Source organism: Perognathus longimembris, chromosome 2 (genome assembly GCF_023159225.1).
Source record: "Perognathus longimembris pacificus isolate PPM17 chromosome 2, ASM2315922v1, whole genome shotgun sequence".
NCBI lineage: Eukaryota > Metazoa > Chordata > Mammalia > Rodentia > Heteromyidae > Perognathus > Perognathus longimembris.
Window position 1 is genome coordinate 131703682 of NC_063162.1, and position 15117 is coordinate 131718798.

Genomic DNA, 15117 nt, shown 5'->3' on the forward strand with positions numbered 1-15117 from the left:
TCTTTTAGATAGTAAGCATACTAAAGTCACTGCTATTGATATACAGGATTTTGCTATACAATATTCAAGAAAGCTTAGTTATGTGGCTTATTTCTCCCTTGTTTATAAGTTACAATTCACTTGGTTGATGGATAGGTAAGTTCTCATTGAAGGACTGATTATTAATCAACAGTTAAATAGTCATTTGGAGAGAGTTAAAAATGTTACCTTGAGGAAGTTGGGAGAACTTCAAAAACAAATCTGGGGCTGGGATGTAGTTCAGTGGCAAAGCTCTTGCCTAGCAAGTGCAATGTCCTGGATTCGATCCGCAGTACCAAAAAAAGGAAATACAAAAAAAAAAAAAATACAGTTAAAAAAACCCAACCAAAAAACAAATCTGATTCTTCTTTGGGAAATGCAATAAAATTCAGTAAAGATGTGTGCGTGTGTGTGTGTGTGTGTGTGTGTGTGTGTGCGCGTGTGTGTGTGTGCGTGTGCGTGCGCATATACATCTCCATCTATAATTGCATTTTTTGTGTGTCCATCATGAGCTTGAACTCAGGGCCTGAGTGCTGTCCCTTTTGCTCAAGCCAGCTTTCTACTATTTTGAGCCACAGCTCCACTTTTGATTTTCTGATGGTTAATTGGGGATAAGAGTCTTAGGGACACTCTTGCCCTTGCTGGCTTTATTTGAACTGTAATCCTCAGATCTCCACCTCCTGAGTTGCTAGAATTAATTACCAGTGCCCAGCTTAATTACTTGTTTTTCTAAAAGCCCTACTCTCCTTAGTTTAGCACTCTTTGACCTTTTTTCTGCATATAATAGAATTGCAGATACTGTGACTGTCTAACAATCTCTAGTAGTCTTTTTCTTAGAATAAACCCTCTTGCCTAAGCACTAAGCCTAGTTAGACAGTTCAGCCTCTACCCGCTCCAGTTTCAACTATTGAGAATACTAGGAGAAGTAAGAAGGAGGGGGGAAGGAGTCACTAATGTTTAGGATAGACTCAAAGGAAAGAATTCTATGTTCCCTAATAAAATGTGTATTTGAAAAAACAACAATAATGTGTATCCATTCTACAAGAGGTAATGCATTGACTGAGTTGAGAACTGGTTATTATCCAGCTGAATTGCATCCATTTTTTAGATAGACATGTCAAAACACTTACTGCAGTTGTACACAGTCCGACCCAAGATTTTTGGTTGAAACAGTTCAGAATTTCTATACGTTATTAGGATGCTCTCTCAAAACTAAAATAGGAAATTATAATCTGCTTTATGGCTTTTTGAGCTATAGGGTTTGTGTAACTAGATTATGCAATTAGCTAATAGTGCTTTAGAAAAACCCAAGGAAAATGATCTGAAATCGATGAGCTGCCTGGGTTCTTCAGTTGTTCACAGAGATTGGATAAATCACTAAAACTAACATAGATGAGGAAATGAAAAAGCATTACCAAAACATCTTTTCCCATTATTTAATCCCTCCAAATATTTTAGTCTTTTAACTAGAGTTTTGCCATGTTTACAGCCAGAGAAGAACTTTTATGGTCTGGAATCTTTCTAGCTCGAACAAATAATATACTGGTATTGTGTGCTCTATTGTGTAGTGCGTAAACATACTAATCAGTTTCTCTAAGTCTCTAATCAGTATTCCTACAGAATTGTCTACTAAACCATTAACCACTGTTAGATTTATTTTACCAGTTACTTAATCCAGATGTACTTAGCTCTTCATATTTATGTATCAGAATAGGGTGCTCTATCACAAAGTGCTGGTTGGTGGTGTTCTTTTCAATTAAGAGAACAAAGTCCTTCTTTCCTGAAAAGGGCTTTTGCTTGTCAGATTTCAGAATAGTGCACCACTAAGGTCCTAAGACTGTATGCTTTTATAGAAAGCTGCTGATCTTGGCTGCAAGAAATTCTAACTCCTAAAACAAAAAATATGACAAAGACAAATATATATACTTTTATATGATTCATATCTCCTTTTAGACTTAGTTTAATATGCAAAATGTTTTTGCTTCACAAAAAGCTTTTCACCTTGGATGACAAATTTTCCATTAGCAGAAATCACTATGAAAAGTGACACTTTCATATAAAACTAAGCTTAATTAAGTTTAGTTTTTAGATTGAAAAGGAAGAGATTTTGAACTACCAAGATAACATAGTAGTTCCAAAATTTGTTCAAATGGAGAGATTCCAGTGTTTTCTGAAAATGACATGAAAGTTAATGAATAATTAGTACCTAATGATGAATTTAATTACATCACAAAACAATAGGTTCAACATTTTTAACAAAAAAATGTTAAGAAGACCCAACAGAGGAACCTACCTTTATTATTTTATTTACTTTTTACTACTAAATTTTTAATATTAAATAGTATGCAAAGGGGTTTAAATTCAACATGTCAATTTGTGAGTATTATGTATCTTGATCAATGTTACTTTTTCATTTATTCACCTCCATATCTTCATCCATTCCTTCAAGTTACCTAGTTCTGTGATATATGTATATATGTTCTGTGATATATGTATGTGATATATGTATGAGAGAGACTTTGTCAAATACTTTGTTTCATATGGAGAACATAAAGCCAAATCCATGAGCACTGATATTTCAGAAGAGAAGAAATCAATCAGAAACAAGAGGGTGTCTTTACTTGTGTTGCTCTAGTAAGTTTTATTAGAATGTGGATTAACAGTTCTCCTGTATTTGATTTCAGCGATTCTGCCTTGTCTTCTTTAAGTATGTATGAGTATATTTTTATTATTAGCAATAAGTGATCACTATCATACATTTTTGAGGGACTGGAAATAAAACATTGCATCTATTGCATTCCTATGGATTATTACCTTTAGGGTATCTCTTTAAATCCACAGATTAAGGAGTATATAAATTGGTATCAGTTGAAGAGCTGATTTGCTCTAATCTTAAAGGTCACTGGTGTAAAAGAGCGCATCAAGTGCCCAAGAGTAGAAGTTTAGAGTTGCAATCTAAATTAAAACAAAGCTGGCAGAATGGATTTACCGATTTATAACACAATCGTTTATTTGTGTGGTGGTTGCAAAAAAATTGTATTAAGCTAGAGTGATAAATCTTGCTTAGTTATTGTGAAATGAGTTCCTTGGAGGTAAGGACCATAACTTAGTAATCATTTTTGTTCTGGACCTGGGTTTGATGATCCATAAACATTTGTTGAATTTCATGCTTATCATAAAGACTGGAAGGCTAATTACTACATTTTTTCATATCTCTATTTATAGATCTCTTTAAATTTTAAATCAAATGTACTTTTGAAATGTAATAATAACATCTGCTCAGCTGTTTGAATCTTTTTTCTCACAATAGTCATTGATAGAAAACTAAATTTCTCCACAGGACTTTGAGGACATACTAAACATAAATTTGGTTGCCCTATCATGAAACTATTATCTGAAGGAAAATTAAGACTTTGTTTTGTTCAACCAATACACCTTATGTCATGGCTGCTCATGTTTTTTACTCTAAAGTCTATCTCTCCTCTAAAACCTGCTCGACTTCCAATTTATCAGAGAAAGCCTTTCATAGCAGCTTGGAATGCGCCAACAGATCAGTGCTTGACCAAATATAACTTAAGTTTGAACTTGAAAATGTTTCATGTAATTGGAAGTCCACTGGCCAGTGCAAGAGGCCAAAATGTCACTATATTTTATGTCAACAGATTAGGATTTTATCCATGGTATACATCACAAGGGATTCCCATTAATGGAGGTCTCCCCCAGAACATAAGCTTAAAAGTCCATCTGGAAAAAGCTGACCAAGACATTAAGTATTACATTCCTGCTGAAGATTTCAGTGGGCTTGCAGTCATTGACTGGGAATACTGGCGTCCACAGTGGGCCAGGAACTGGAACATGAAAGATGTCTACAGACAGAAATCAAGGAAGCTCATTGCTGATACACAACAGAATTTATCAGCCACTGACACTGAATACTTAGCTAGAGCAACCTTTGAAAAAAGTGCAAAAGCTTTCATGAAGCAAACTATTGAATTAGGAATTAAGAGTCGCCCTAAGGGCCTTTGGGGTTATTATTTATACCCAGATTGCCACAATTACAATGTTTATGTGTCAAATTACACTGGATCATGCCCAGAAGAGGAAGTTTTGAGGAACAATGAGCTGTCCTGGCTTTGGAACAGCAGTGTTGCATTATATCCATCTATTGGTGTCAAGAGATCCTTTGGAGACAGTGAAACTATTTTGCGATTCTCAAAATTTCGAGTACATGAATCCCTCAGAATTTCTACCATGACATCGCATGAATATGCTCTGCCAGTATTTGTTTACACAAGGCTGGGGTACAGAGAAGAACCTTTATTTTTTCTTTCTAAGGTAAGAAACACCTTCCTCGAATCTAAAAGATTTATTCTCTGTTTCTGAATTGGCTCTTTCTTTGTTACTTATACTTTTTGGTGAATAACCACTTCATGGGATATTGTATAGAGTTACCCTTAGAGTATCGATCTACTTAGATTTTTCATGCCTGCAAAAGGATTGTTTTTGAAATAGGAACTATATAGTCCAGGCTGACCTTCAACTCTACGTCCTCTTGCTTCAGCCTCCTGGGTGTAAGAATTACAGATATGTATCATTATGTTGTACTGAAAACTTGAATTTTCATAGTCAAATGTTAGTAATAATCATTATTTTCCATTTGAGGATAATAATAAGGCAGGAAGGGGTTAATGTGTGATACCAACAATTACCTTTTGCTCCCCAACTTTGATTGCACATCTTTAAGTTGAGCAAATGGGCTCTTGTAAAATGTTGTTGAAATGGTTGGTAGTGGACAGGTCAGAAAATAGAAGAGGGTATTTTTAAAGTGGAGTTCTTTGTTCAAGTATGTGGAAGTTCAATGAAATATATTCTTGTTCTGGTCTCACCAGAGAGGCCACATAGAGAAGAAATAAGGGTGATCTTTAAAAAAAATAAAAACCATAAAGGAGTATACCTATGGTAGTACCGAGTTCTCCATTAAAAATGACTAAGATAGCATATTTCATGTTGTTTTATCACATTTATTTATGTTTCTAATTTTTTTTTTTTACAAATTAGATGGGACTCATAAGCCATCTGGGTTATTATAGCCTATCTGGGCACATTAATGGAAAATTGGTAGATTAATGTGGGTTTCTAAATTCAATTTAATTATTTTCACTCTTTTTTTTTTTTTTTTCTTTTTTTGGCCAGTCCTGCAGCTTGGACTCAGGGCCTGTCTCTGGCTTCTTTTTGCTCAAGGCTAGCACTCTGCCACTTGAGCCACAGCGACACTTCTGGCCATTTTCTATATATGTGGTGCTGAGGAATCGAACCTAGGGCATCATGTATGCGAGGCACTCTTGCCACTAGGTCATATTCCCAGCCCCTAAATTCAATTCTTTTTTTTTTTTTTTTGGCCAGTCCTGGGCCTTGGACTCAGGGCCTGAGCACTGTCCCTGGCTTCTTCCCGCTCAAGGCTAGCACTCTGCCACTTGAGCCACAGCGCCGCTTCTGGCTGTTTTCTGTATATGTGGTGCTGGGGAATCGAACCTAGGGCCTCGTGTATCCGAGGCAGGCACTCTTGCCACTAGGCTATATCCCCAGCCCCTAAATTCAATTCTTAAATCATAAGTAGATACTTTTAAAACATTAGGCTGAAACTTTCAAATAAAAACATTTTTCCTGCTTGTTTATTCTTAGTGAACTCATATATACTACTCTGGACTTCATAAATACCATACTTCCAAGTTAACAAATGTTCAGCAGATTTTCTTTCCTTTTGTTACTGAAGCTCCTTTGGCACATGAACTTTCTGTCAAAGTAATGGACGCTTTAAACTTTGTACATTGAGAAGCCTTAAAATTTGTTCAAGCCTATTTTATTTATTTATTTATATTTATTTATTCCCTTTATTGTCAAAGTGAATTACAGAGGGGTTACAGTTTCATATGTAAGGCAGTGAGTACACTTCTTGTTCAACTTGTTACCTCCAGGCTTTTTTTATTTAAAATGTGGTGCCTGAAGATATATACCACTCAACAAGAACACTATAAGTTAGGTAGGATTTTTAACAAGCATGTCATCTCCCCCACTTTGTTCCACCAGTCTGTGTTAAAATACAGACACAGCCTTTTTGAGTGCTAGGCATCCCAAGGAGACTACACATAAAACTCAGCCATATGTAATTGAAGAACGATAGGCAATCAGTACTGCTTGGAAATTCTATTCCTTTGTGGTGGTAATGAACATTGAACTTAGGGCCATAAGCCTGTTAGGAAGACACTCTCCCACAGAATCCCATCTGCTCCTCTATTTCTTTGCTGTTTAATTTTTGTGTGTGCAGATCCTGGGTCTTGAACTCAGGGCCTGGGCATTCTCCCAGAGATTGTTTTGTTTAAAGCTAGCACTCTACTACACGAATCAAAGCTCCACTTCTGGATTTTTGGGTAATTTAATTGGAGATAAGAGTCTCACAGACTTTCCTGCTTGGGCTGGCTTTGAACCATGAGCCTCAGATCTCAGCCTCCTGAGTAGCTAGGATTACAGGCATAAGCCACGGGTGAACTGCCCCCTATAGGCTTCAGTGTAGTTGCTGGGATAACAGATGCTCACCATTGTATCTATCTTCCCCCCATGGAGATAGTCTTCTGGACTTTTATGCCTAGGCTGGCTTGAAACCATGATCTCAACATTAGCTTCCTACCTAGCTTGGAATAATGGGCTCACACCACTAAACTAAGCTATGAGTTGCAAAGGAGATCTCATGGATTTTTTTCTGCTAAGACTGGCCTTGAACCACAATCTCTCATTTCAATCTTCCCAAGTAGCTATAATTAGAGGGGTAAGCCACAGGTGCTTGGCCCAGAATTTAAAAAAGAAATCTAAATCTTTGTAAAATAATCTTGACTCCATCATTGAGAGTTCATTATACCTTTTCTGTGTGACTCCTCTTTCCTTACATATAGTTTAAACAACTTCTCTTTTTTAGTGATAATAAATTTGCATTTGCAAGAAATTATGCACTTTAAGGACAAAGTATTCATCTTGAAAGATTAGCTTAGCCCACTGGTACATTCTGTACATTCTGCAAACCTTAGGTCAGCTTCTTTCTGGAGTAGTGATAGCTTCCGAAATGCTTCTGTGCTCTCAGAGGAAAGAAGAAATAAGTTTGTGCCTCATTTCCTTCTTAATAGTCTTTTTTTTCTGGAAGGCAAACTATTTTCCAATGGCTTCAGGAGACCAGGAAATACACTTGAATTCTATTTACCATAAAAATTTGCCCACAGAAATTTAGAAAACTCTGACTTTCATTTTTACCAAAGTTTAAATGACTTAAGGTCTTTCATGTCTGACTTTTCTCAGAGAAGCTGGTGTTTTAGAATAAACACAGTAAGATTAGAAAAAGAGTTCACCAGTAAGTAGCAGTTCTCATGGGAATTCAATACCTAAATATGAAAAAAAATGGATGGTATAACATTCCTTATCTGCCCTAGCAGAAGCATTTTGAGTTTCAAGTGAGAAAAGGCATATGAAAATATAAAAGTTCTAAAGAAATATATGTGGTCTGGCATCACTTCTTAGTAGAACCAGAATCTTGAATTTAACCATATGATACTTAAGAATTTTAAACATTAGCCATATCTTGAAGGGAACAGCACAGGAGTAGTAACACATCATTCTATATGGAAAATTATCTAGTCTATCTACCAATAAATGCAGCCTAGGCAGAATCTGGTGCTATGCTTTATGAAAATAATGAACATTACCAGGTGTCATTGGCTCACACCTGTAATCCTTCTTACTCAGGAGCATGAGAGGTTAAGGACAGCCAGGGGAGAAAAGTCCACAAGACTCTATCTCAAAAATAACCAGTCTAACCCCGGGCTCAGATGACAGAGCACTAGCAAGTGTGAAAAGCCAAGAGTTCAAACTCAATTTCTGCCAAGTAATACTAATGACCCTGATGAAAGTGATGATGATGATGATGAAGGAATCTTTCCATCTGTAAATATTTTATTCTTGTAATTAACCAGTGTGCCCTCTGCTAACATGAGAAGGAAGTTCATTAATAAGACTCAGTACCCACAGTGGGCACCTTGTTCATCACAGACAATGTTACCTTCCACATTTACCTAGTCAGGATAACAATCTGAGGGAGAATTTCTGCTCCTTTCTGCCTTTGCAGAGTTGATAGATACAGATTGTTGGGTCCACAGTCTGGGTAGACTCTACCTCCACCAGTTCCCTTCATCAGACCATGGCAAATTTCAGAATCCTTCCATTTACAGTATCTCATTTGAGCCTCACACACCCTCCCCTTCTCAGCCAACACGATGGTGCTGGGGAATGAAAAGTGATGTGAACCTGAGTGGAAAATTAATTTAACCCAAAGGCCCTCCACCTTTTGAAAATTATCAGAACACTACGCAGAATAAAAGGAATTTAAAACTAGCATTGTAAACCTTTAATTTGAGTAGTGGACCACAGAAGCACTAGATAAGGAAATCCATCTCTCACTATTGCCATTATGATGAAGTAGCCAAGACAAAACATGATTTTGAAGTTTTTGCTTTTTTTCCTACTAAATTACCACTTCTACTTGGTGGAAATTCATTTTTTTTTTTACAAAATGAGATGAATGTTTTATATCCTAAAGGCAAGGAGAATATATTATGATCTAATAAAGTAGAAAAGCAGGTATGCACATTTAACATATATTTCCTCCCTAAAATGCTCTAGATTCACGATAACCTTTAAACACACACAGAGAAGTAACCCTTTAAGAATAAAACCCCAAATTCCTCTTGCTGAAATCTTGTTTTTGTCTATCTTAATCACATTAGGAAAAATAATGGTAGCTTTGCCATTGCTAGATGTGTCTTAAAGCTTATTAAATCAAATAGCTTAAAATTAAGCATACTTGATTTTAGAAATAAAATATGAAGATTAGGTCAGAAACCCTTGTCTCTGGTTTGGTATTCAACATGAACGGAACTTCTCTGAATCACTTGGAGAATGGGCCATATTGAAAAACAGATGAGACGTGACTGAGACTATTGTATCTGCAGGAAAATGTTAGTGGTCTGTTTATGGATATATAAACATAGCTAGTTTATGTGTATTTGCTCCTAATCAACTTCAAATAAATAACTTCTAATGACTATGTGACAGGCTTCTTATCTTCAAAATAATATTCTGCATGTCAAAATGTAACTTTTTCTTTAGATTTTTTTGAAGAAAATCTATGTGCTTCTACATATGATTATAGATTATAGAGTTGAACCGTAGTTTATTCCAGATTTGTATTACTGTAAGAAAGTAAAGAATAATTTCTGTGAGGTACATGAGCATATCCTATAATTCTAATCACTGGTGGGTTGATTTACATTAAAATTAATAATTAACTGATCTCTCTTCCATCTAGCAAGATCTGATTAGTACCATAGGGGAAAGTGCTGCCCTAGGAGCTGCAGGCGTTGTCATTTGGGGAGATATGAATTTAACATCCTCTGAGGTAAGGCAGGATCTTGAAGATATGTCTATACTTGTAAAAGTATTTTTATTTTCCTGTAGAGTTCACTTATCAAGGGCTTATGACCCCCGTGGTAAACCAGTTTTACAACCAAAATCCAAATCAGTGCCAAGTACATAGACAGAACTCCATATATATAGTTTCTTTTATAAAGGTTGCAATCATAACACAGACACTGACTGTATATCTGTTTCATGCTAAGAAAGCAGCCAAGAGATATTTTGTGGCTGTCTAGGATTTGCTCAATTCCTGGGCATATGAGGGACTGACTAACCTCTTCATTTATAGACAGGGAACACAAGAAATGAAAATTTAAACAGGGGAAGAGTGATGTATGCTTGTTAGTGGTGGAGCTGGCATTTAGCACAGATAATTGGACACTGAGCCCCTTTATTGACCACAATATGAAATGTATCATATCCTACTTTGAGAAGCAGAGACAGATGGATCTTGGTCTTTATACTGAGGTTATGTATTTCCTTCATAGAGAAATCATCTTAAAAGTTAATAGTATTTAAAATAAAATTTATTAATCTCTTAAATTTCTCTCACTGTATATTCCAAGAAATGTTTCTAATTTTCCCCAATCCATATTACTCACAAAGTTTTATGTGCTTCCAGATGTTCTTATTGCATCTGTAAAGTACATCTTCCCTTGAATTATATTAAATTGAATTTTTACAAATCCATTATAATCAGACACTATTTTTAGAGTGTCACCAGTTTGATTTGTTGCTATGAAGACATATTCATGAAGTGACATGGTTTTGTCTACTTATGTGAATAATATAGACACAAAGAAGCTCATTTCCTGACTTTATCCCCCATGAGACTCATGAGAAAAGCTTCATCATAAATTAATATGTTGGAGCTAGTTGGGGTCAGTTTAGATCACATGATAGGATGTACACACACACACGCACACACAGCCATTTTCTAAGATTTCTTGAGTTCCATCTATGTATACAAGCGTGGAAAAGGTAATGTTTAAGCATGATTAAGAAGAAAATCCAGCAGGCTACAGTTAGATGTTCAGATTCTGACATAACCATGAAAAGTACCACATATCTGATCAGTAGATAAAGTACACCAGCTTTGGCATAATTTCTTATTTGAATTTGTCTCTGTACTTTCACACGTGTTAATGTGTTAAGTTTGAAGGAGAAAAAGATGACATTGTCTTTCTCTAATTTGTACTTTTACATAGGTCCTCTGGGGATCATTTTCCTGTTCAGTTGCTAGACTTCCTGCCCCTGATTTTCTCTCATTTTCGGATCTGGAACCCCCATGGGTTATGGTGCCCAGGAGCCTGAGTTCACCCGCGAATACCCAAACCAATCTGGTCTCAGTCAAATCCAAAGAGCTACCTAATAGGTGTAGAGGACCAACTCTATCAGTACCAGAAGATGCACTAGAAATCGTGTGCTTCTATTTTTCCAGGCCAACTGTACAAAGGTGAAGGGCTTTGTGAGCTCTGATCTTGGGAGTTACATTGTCAACGTGACCACAGCGGCTGAGGTATGCAGTCTTCACCTCTGCAGCAACAACGGGAGGTGCGTCCGGAAGATGTGGGAAGCTCCAGATTACCTCCACCTGAACGCTGCCAGTTACTACATAGACGCCTCTGACGGGGACTTTATTGTGAATGGAAGAGCCACCGAGGAAGATCTGGCAGTGATGTCAGAGAAATTTTCCTGCCATTGTTACCTGGGATATCATGGGCCCGATTGCAGAGAAACAAAGGAGGCTGCTGGCTGCTCTGGGCCTTTATCTTTCTCTGGCTTACTAACAACAACTTGTGTACTACTTCTAGCAGGGTATTGTAACATACAGTTGTGAAATAATTGCGTGGCCTTTTCAGGAGGCTGAGAAAGAAAACTTAAAGACATTTTTTTCTCTTATGAGTTCCTTGGAGAGATTTTTTTTTTATTAATTAAATTTTGTTGACAAGGTGTTGCGCAAAAGGGGTACAGTTACATAATAGGTCAGTGAGTACATTTCTTGTGCTATCTTACACCCTCGTTTTTCTTTCCCTTCCCTAGTTCAGGTAGGCATATAAACAATACCCAGTGTACCAAAATCATATACAGTAGCCACATGGCATACGCCAAAGGAAATTCACCTAGAACTTTAAATATAACCTCAACAATAGAGTTTGCTTATCCTTGTCTTATATGATCATATATACATAGCTGTTGAGCTATTGTGATCCACTGAGAGGTCTATTTTAGACCTTTTTATGTTTAGTAGTTGTTTGGTTTTAGATATATAATGTAAGGTCGCTGACCCAAACCTATGGAAATACCATTTGACAAGAAGTTTTTTGTTTCGCAGACCTGGTCTCTACTGTCCCTTCCCCACCACCCCACTGTAACAGTCATATATCAGGGACACCATGCCCCTTTGTTCTCTGTGTTCTCGCTTTTGACAGATATTGTAAGTCAACATTAGGGATGCCATTCAGCATAAATAGCAACATATTACTTTATGTGCCACCAATTATGTTAGAAAACAGGTTGAGATGTACAAATTGATGCATCCCTCTTCCTCACAGAATATTTAAATTGTGTGTGCAACTAACGCTAGTACACTTCATCTTTGTATGAATGGTATGAATGTACATACTTTAAGTTATATAGAAATATCAAATTATTGATTTAAGAGGTCATTTTTTGTTGTGAGGAATTTATTTAGGGATGGATAACTGAGCAATCCTCTGGTTGAACAGAAGAGGTCAATGCAAGGGATGCATGCAATGGTCAAGTGGCTACTAATGAATTCTAGCCTCAGATTCCGTCTGGGATTCTGTCCCCTTTCTTTGCCTCTAGAATCATGGATGAAGAATTATTCCTTACATGGTATCTCATGAGAGGACCAGGTCAGAGCCAAATGGGGCTGTTTCTACCCTACAGCAAAAGAATCTATTTAATATTGTACCTCTTTCATTTGCTATGAGTCCTTCTCTCACAGACCTGACATTTCAATACTATGAAAAGGTTTGGGTTTATATCCATATTTGTCTAAACTGACAATATTACAGGTCTGAATCTTGGAGCCATGTTAATAAAAGTACAGTTGATGACTTTTGAAAGGAAAATTATTATTAAAAGATATTGAATAATGATGATATATAAGAAACTTAAGCTGTTTTGCCTCCCCCCACCCCAAGTTACTTTGCCTTGTTTGAATTATGGTTTTATCTGGTTGTGTGACTGGTCAAGATATTTATCATCTGAAATTTGTGATACCATTCTTCCTCTTCAAGTTATTCTGAGAAGTAAGTGTGACAGCACTTCCCCTGACTTCATGGGCTTTTATTATATGCAGTGAAATCCAAGCAATCTTGGTCAACAATGGAAATGCAAAGCACATGATAAACAATCTTGGGCAATTTCCTTTTTTTTTTTGCTGTCATTTTCTACGTGACGTTATGGATGCATTGTGTTGTACTCTGGGAAGACACGTTCGTTGATAAGGTTCTCTTCCTATGAGGCAACTGAAAGATGAACTAAAGGGAGTTATGGTGCTGGTGAATAAGGAATGCTCCCTGATTCATTCCTTATCTCTGTCCATTAGAGGAATTTTGTAATATAGGAAAAAATAATAATGCCAATCACAGATAGAATGACATGCACTGATAGCTTTTAGTGTAGTTCTTCTTGACATATCTTTTAAAGACTTAAAAAACAGGGCTGGGGATATAGCCTAGTGGCAAGAGTGCCTGCCTCGGATACACGAGGCCCTAGGTTCGATTCCCCAGCACCACATATACAGAAAACGGCCAGAAGCGGCGCTGTGGCTCAAGTGGCAGAGTGCTAGCCTTGAGCGGGAAGAAGCCAGGGACAGTGCTCAGGCCCTGAGTCCAAGGCCCAGGACTGGCCAAAAAAAAAAAAGACTTAAAAAACATTTTTGTTATCATAATTCATGGATGCTTTTATAACCTGAATTTTCCTTTTAATAAGTATTTTGATCCTTGTTTCATAATCTTCATATATATTCTTTAGAAGTAATTTTAAAACCCCATGACAGTGCATTGATTGGATTATTACAATTCAACCACTTTCCTTAAGTCTTGATATTTGAAGCCAAACTTTCAATGTCTTTGCCCACCGATGTACTGAGGGGCATCTTGTCTGTTTCTAGTTTGAGTGGCTGTGAACAGGACTGATAGAAATATATGGGTAGAGGCTTTTGTGTGCATATAGGCTTTCTAATCAATTGAATAAAAACAAGAATTGTGTTTGCATGATCTAAGTGTGAGAATACTTTCAGTTTTATCTTTCTAAAGTGACTGTACCAGTTTTCTTTTAACTAGTAAGAAGAGAGAGAGAGAGAGAGAGAGAGAGAGAGAGAGAGAGAGAGAGAGAGTTCTTGCCACTCCAAATTCCTGCTAACTCTTGGTATTGTCAGTTTGAAAGATTTTAGCCATCCTAATGATTCCTTGTTCTTTAGTGGATGTATGTTTCACACATATTTTCTCCCATTCCATGGCTTATTTCTTTAGTCTCTTAACAATGTCTTGCATTGAATTTTTTTATAGTTTTAATAAAGCATGATCTATTGATTAAAATTTATTTAAGCGCTCTATAATTTTGTTTCAGTGTCTGAATAAACATTTCTTCTAATTCTGTTTGGCATAGAGGGCATCATATAGGCAGATTGAAGAACTCCATAGAGTCTGGAAAGTTCTTGTTACCATCTCTCCAAATATTGTCTCTTTGTAGTTCTTTAATCTCCCTTTCATATCTCTTTGTCCGTCTAAGCTACAACCTTGACATATTTTTCTCAGATTTTTATTATTATTGCTACTTATTTTTTCATTTGTACCCCACCTATTAAGTATTTAACTTAGTGTTTAATTTCCATTATTGTAATTCATTTAAAAAATCAGTGTTTTCAAATCTGCCTGCTATTAGATAGTTTCCTTTGTGAATCCTTCTTCACCTTTTTAATACTCGATACTTACATAACATTACACATTTGATATTTGTAATTCTTTACATATTAACAAAGACTAAACATATTCTTATTTTTTTTGTCAGACTTATCCCTATCCTGAGTAGTATATTTACTTGCACTATAGACAATCTGTTTCTGAGAATTCTAAGGCCCAAAATTTGGGTCATTTACTTCTAGAGAAGATTTTTTAAAAATTACAGCAACTTAATACAGCTGTAATTCACATATAAAATTCTTAAAGTTTACAATCCAATGTTTTATAATATATTCACAAAGTCCTGCATCCATTACAACAAATACTAAAGCATTTTCTTAGACCACTAAAAATCCAGGCTCATTAGTGGTTACTACCCATTTACTTCTCTTGCATCAACCCTATGGAAACACTAATCCATATTCTGTCCTTCCAGAATTGTTTATTATTGATGTTTTTTGTGAACATAAGTAGAATAAAATAATATAGGACCTTCTGTAACTGGCTTCTTTTACTTAGTATGGAGTTTTCATCTTTCATCTATTATTTACAATATGTTAGTGCTGAATTTATTTTCATTGAGTTATTTTCACATTGTGAAAATTTTTTGCTTTGGAGATGAGATTGGGCTCCATTACCAGGCTAGTATTGA

The 15117-nt window shown here is 36.2% G+C and overlaps 1 protein-coding gene across 1 annotated transcript; it reads left to right on the forward strand.

The window, feature by feature from the left end:
- The first annotated feature begins 3399 nt into the window (after nt 1-3399).
- Nucleotides 3400-11371, forward strand: Hyal4 (hyaluronidase 4). Its single transcript, XM_048337910.1, has 3 exons — nt 3400-4353; nt 9425-9514; nt 10973-11371. Exons 1-3 carry the CDS (start codon nt 3400-3402, stop codon nt 11369-11371), a joined length of 1443 nt encoding a protein of 480 aa, XP_048193867.1.
- Nucleotides 11372-15117: the final 3746 nt, after the last annotated feature.

Coding starts and splice junctions, on each gene's coding strand:
- Hyal4 (XM_048337910.1), top strand. CDS start 3,400: ATGAAACTATTATCTGAAGGAAAATTAAGACTTTGTTTTGTTCAACCA. Junction 4,354..9,424: donor CTTTATTTTTTCTTTCTAAG/GTAAGAAACACC, acceptor TCTTCCATCTAG/CAAGATCTGATTAGTACCAT. Junction 9,515..10,972: donor TGAATTTAACATCCTCTGAG/GTAAGGCAGGAT, acceptor CTATTTTTCCAG/GCCAACTGTACAAAGGTGAA.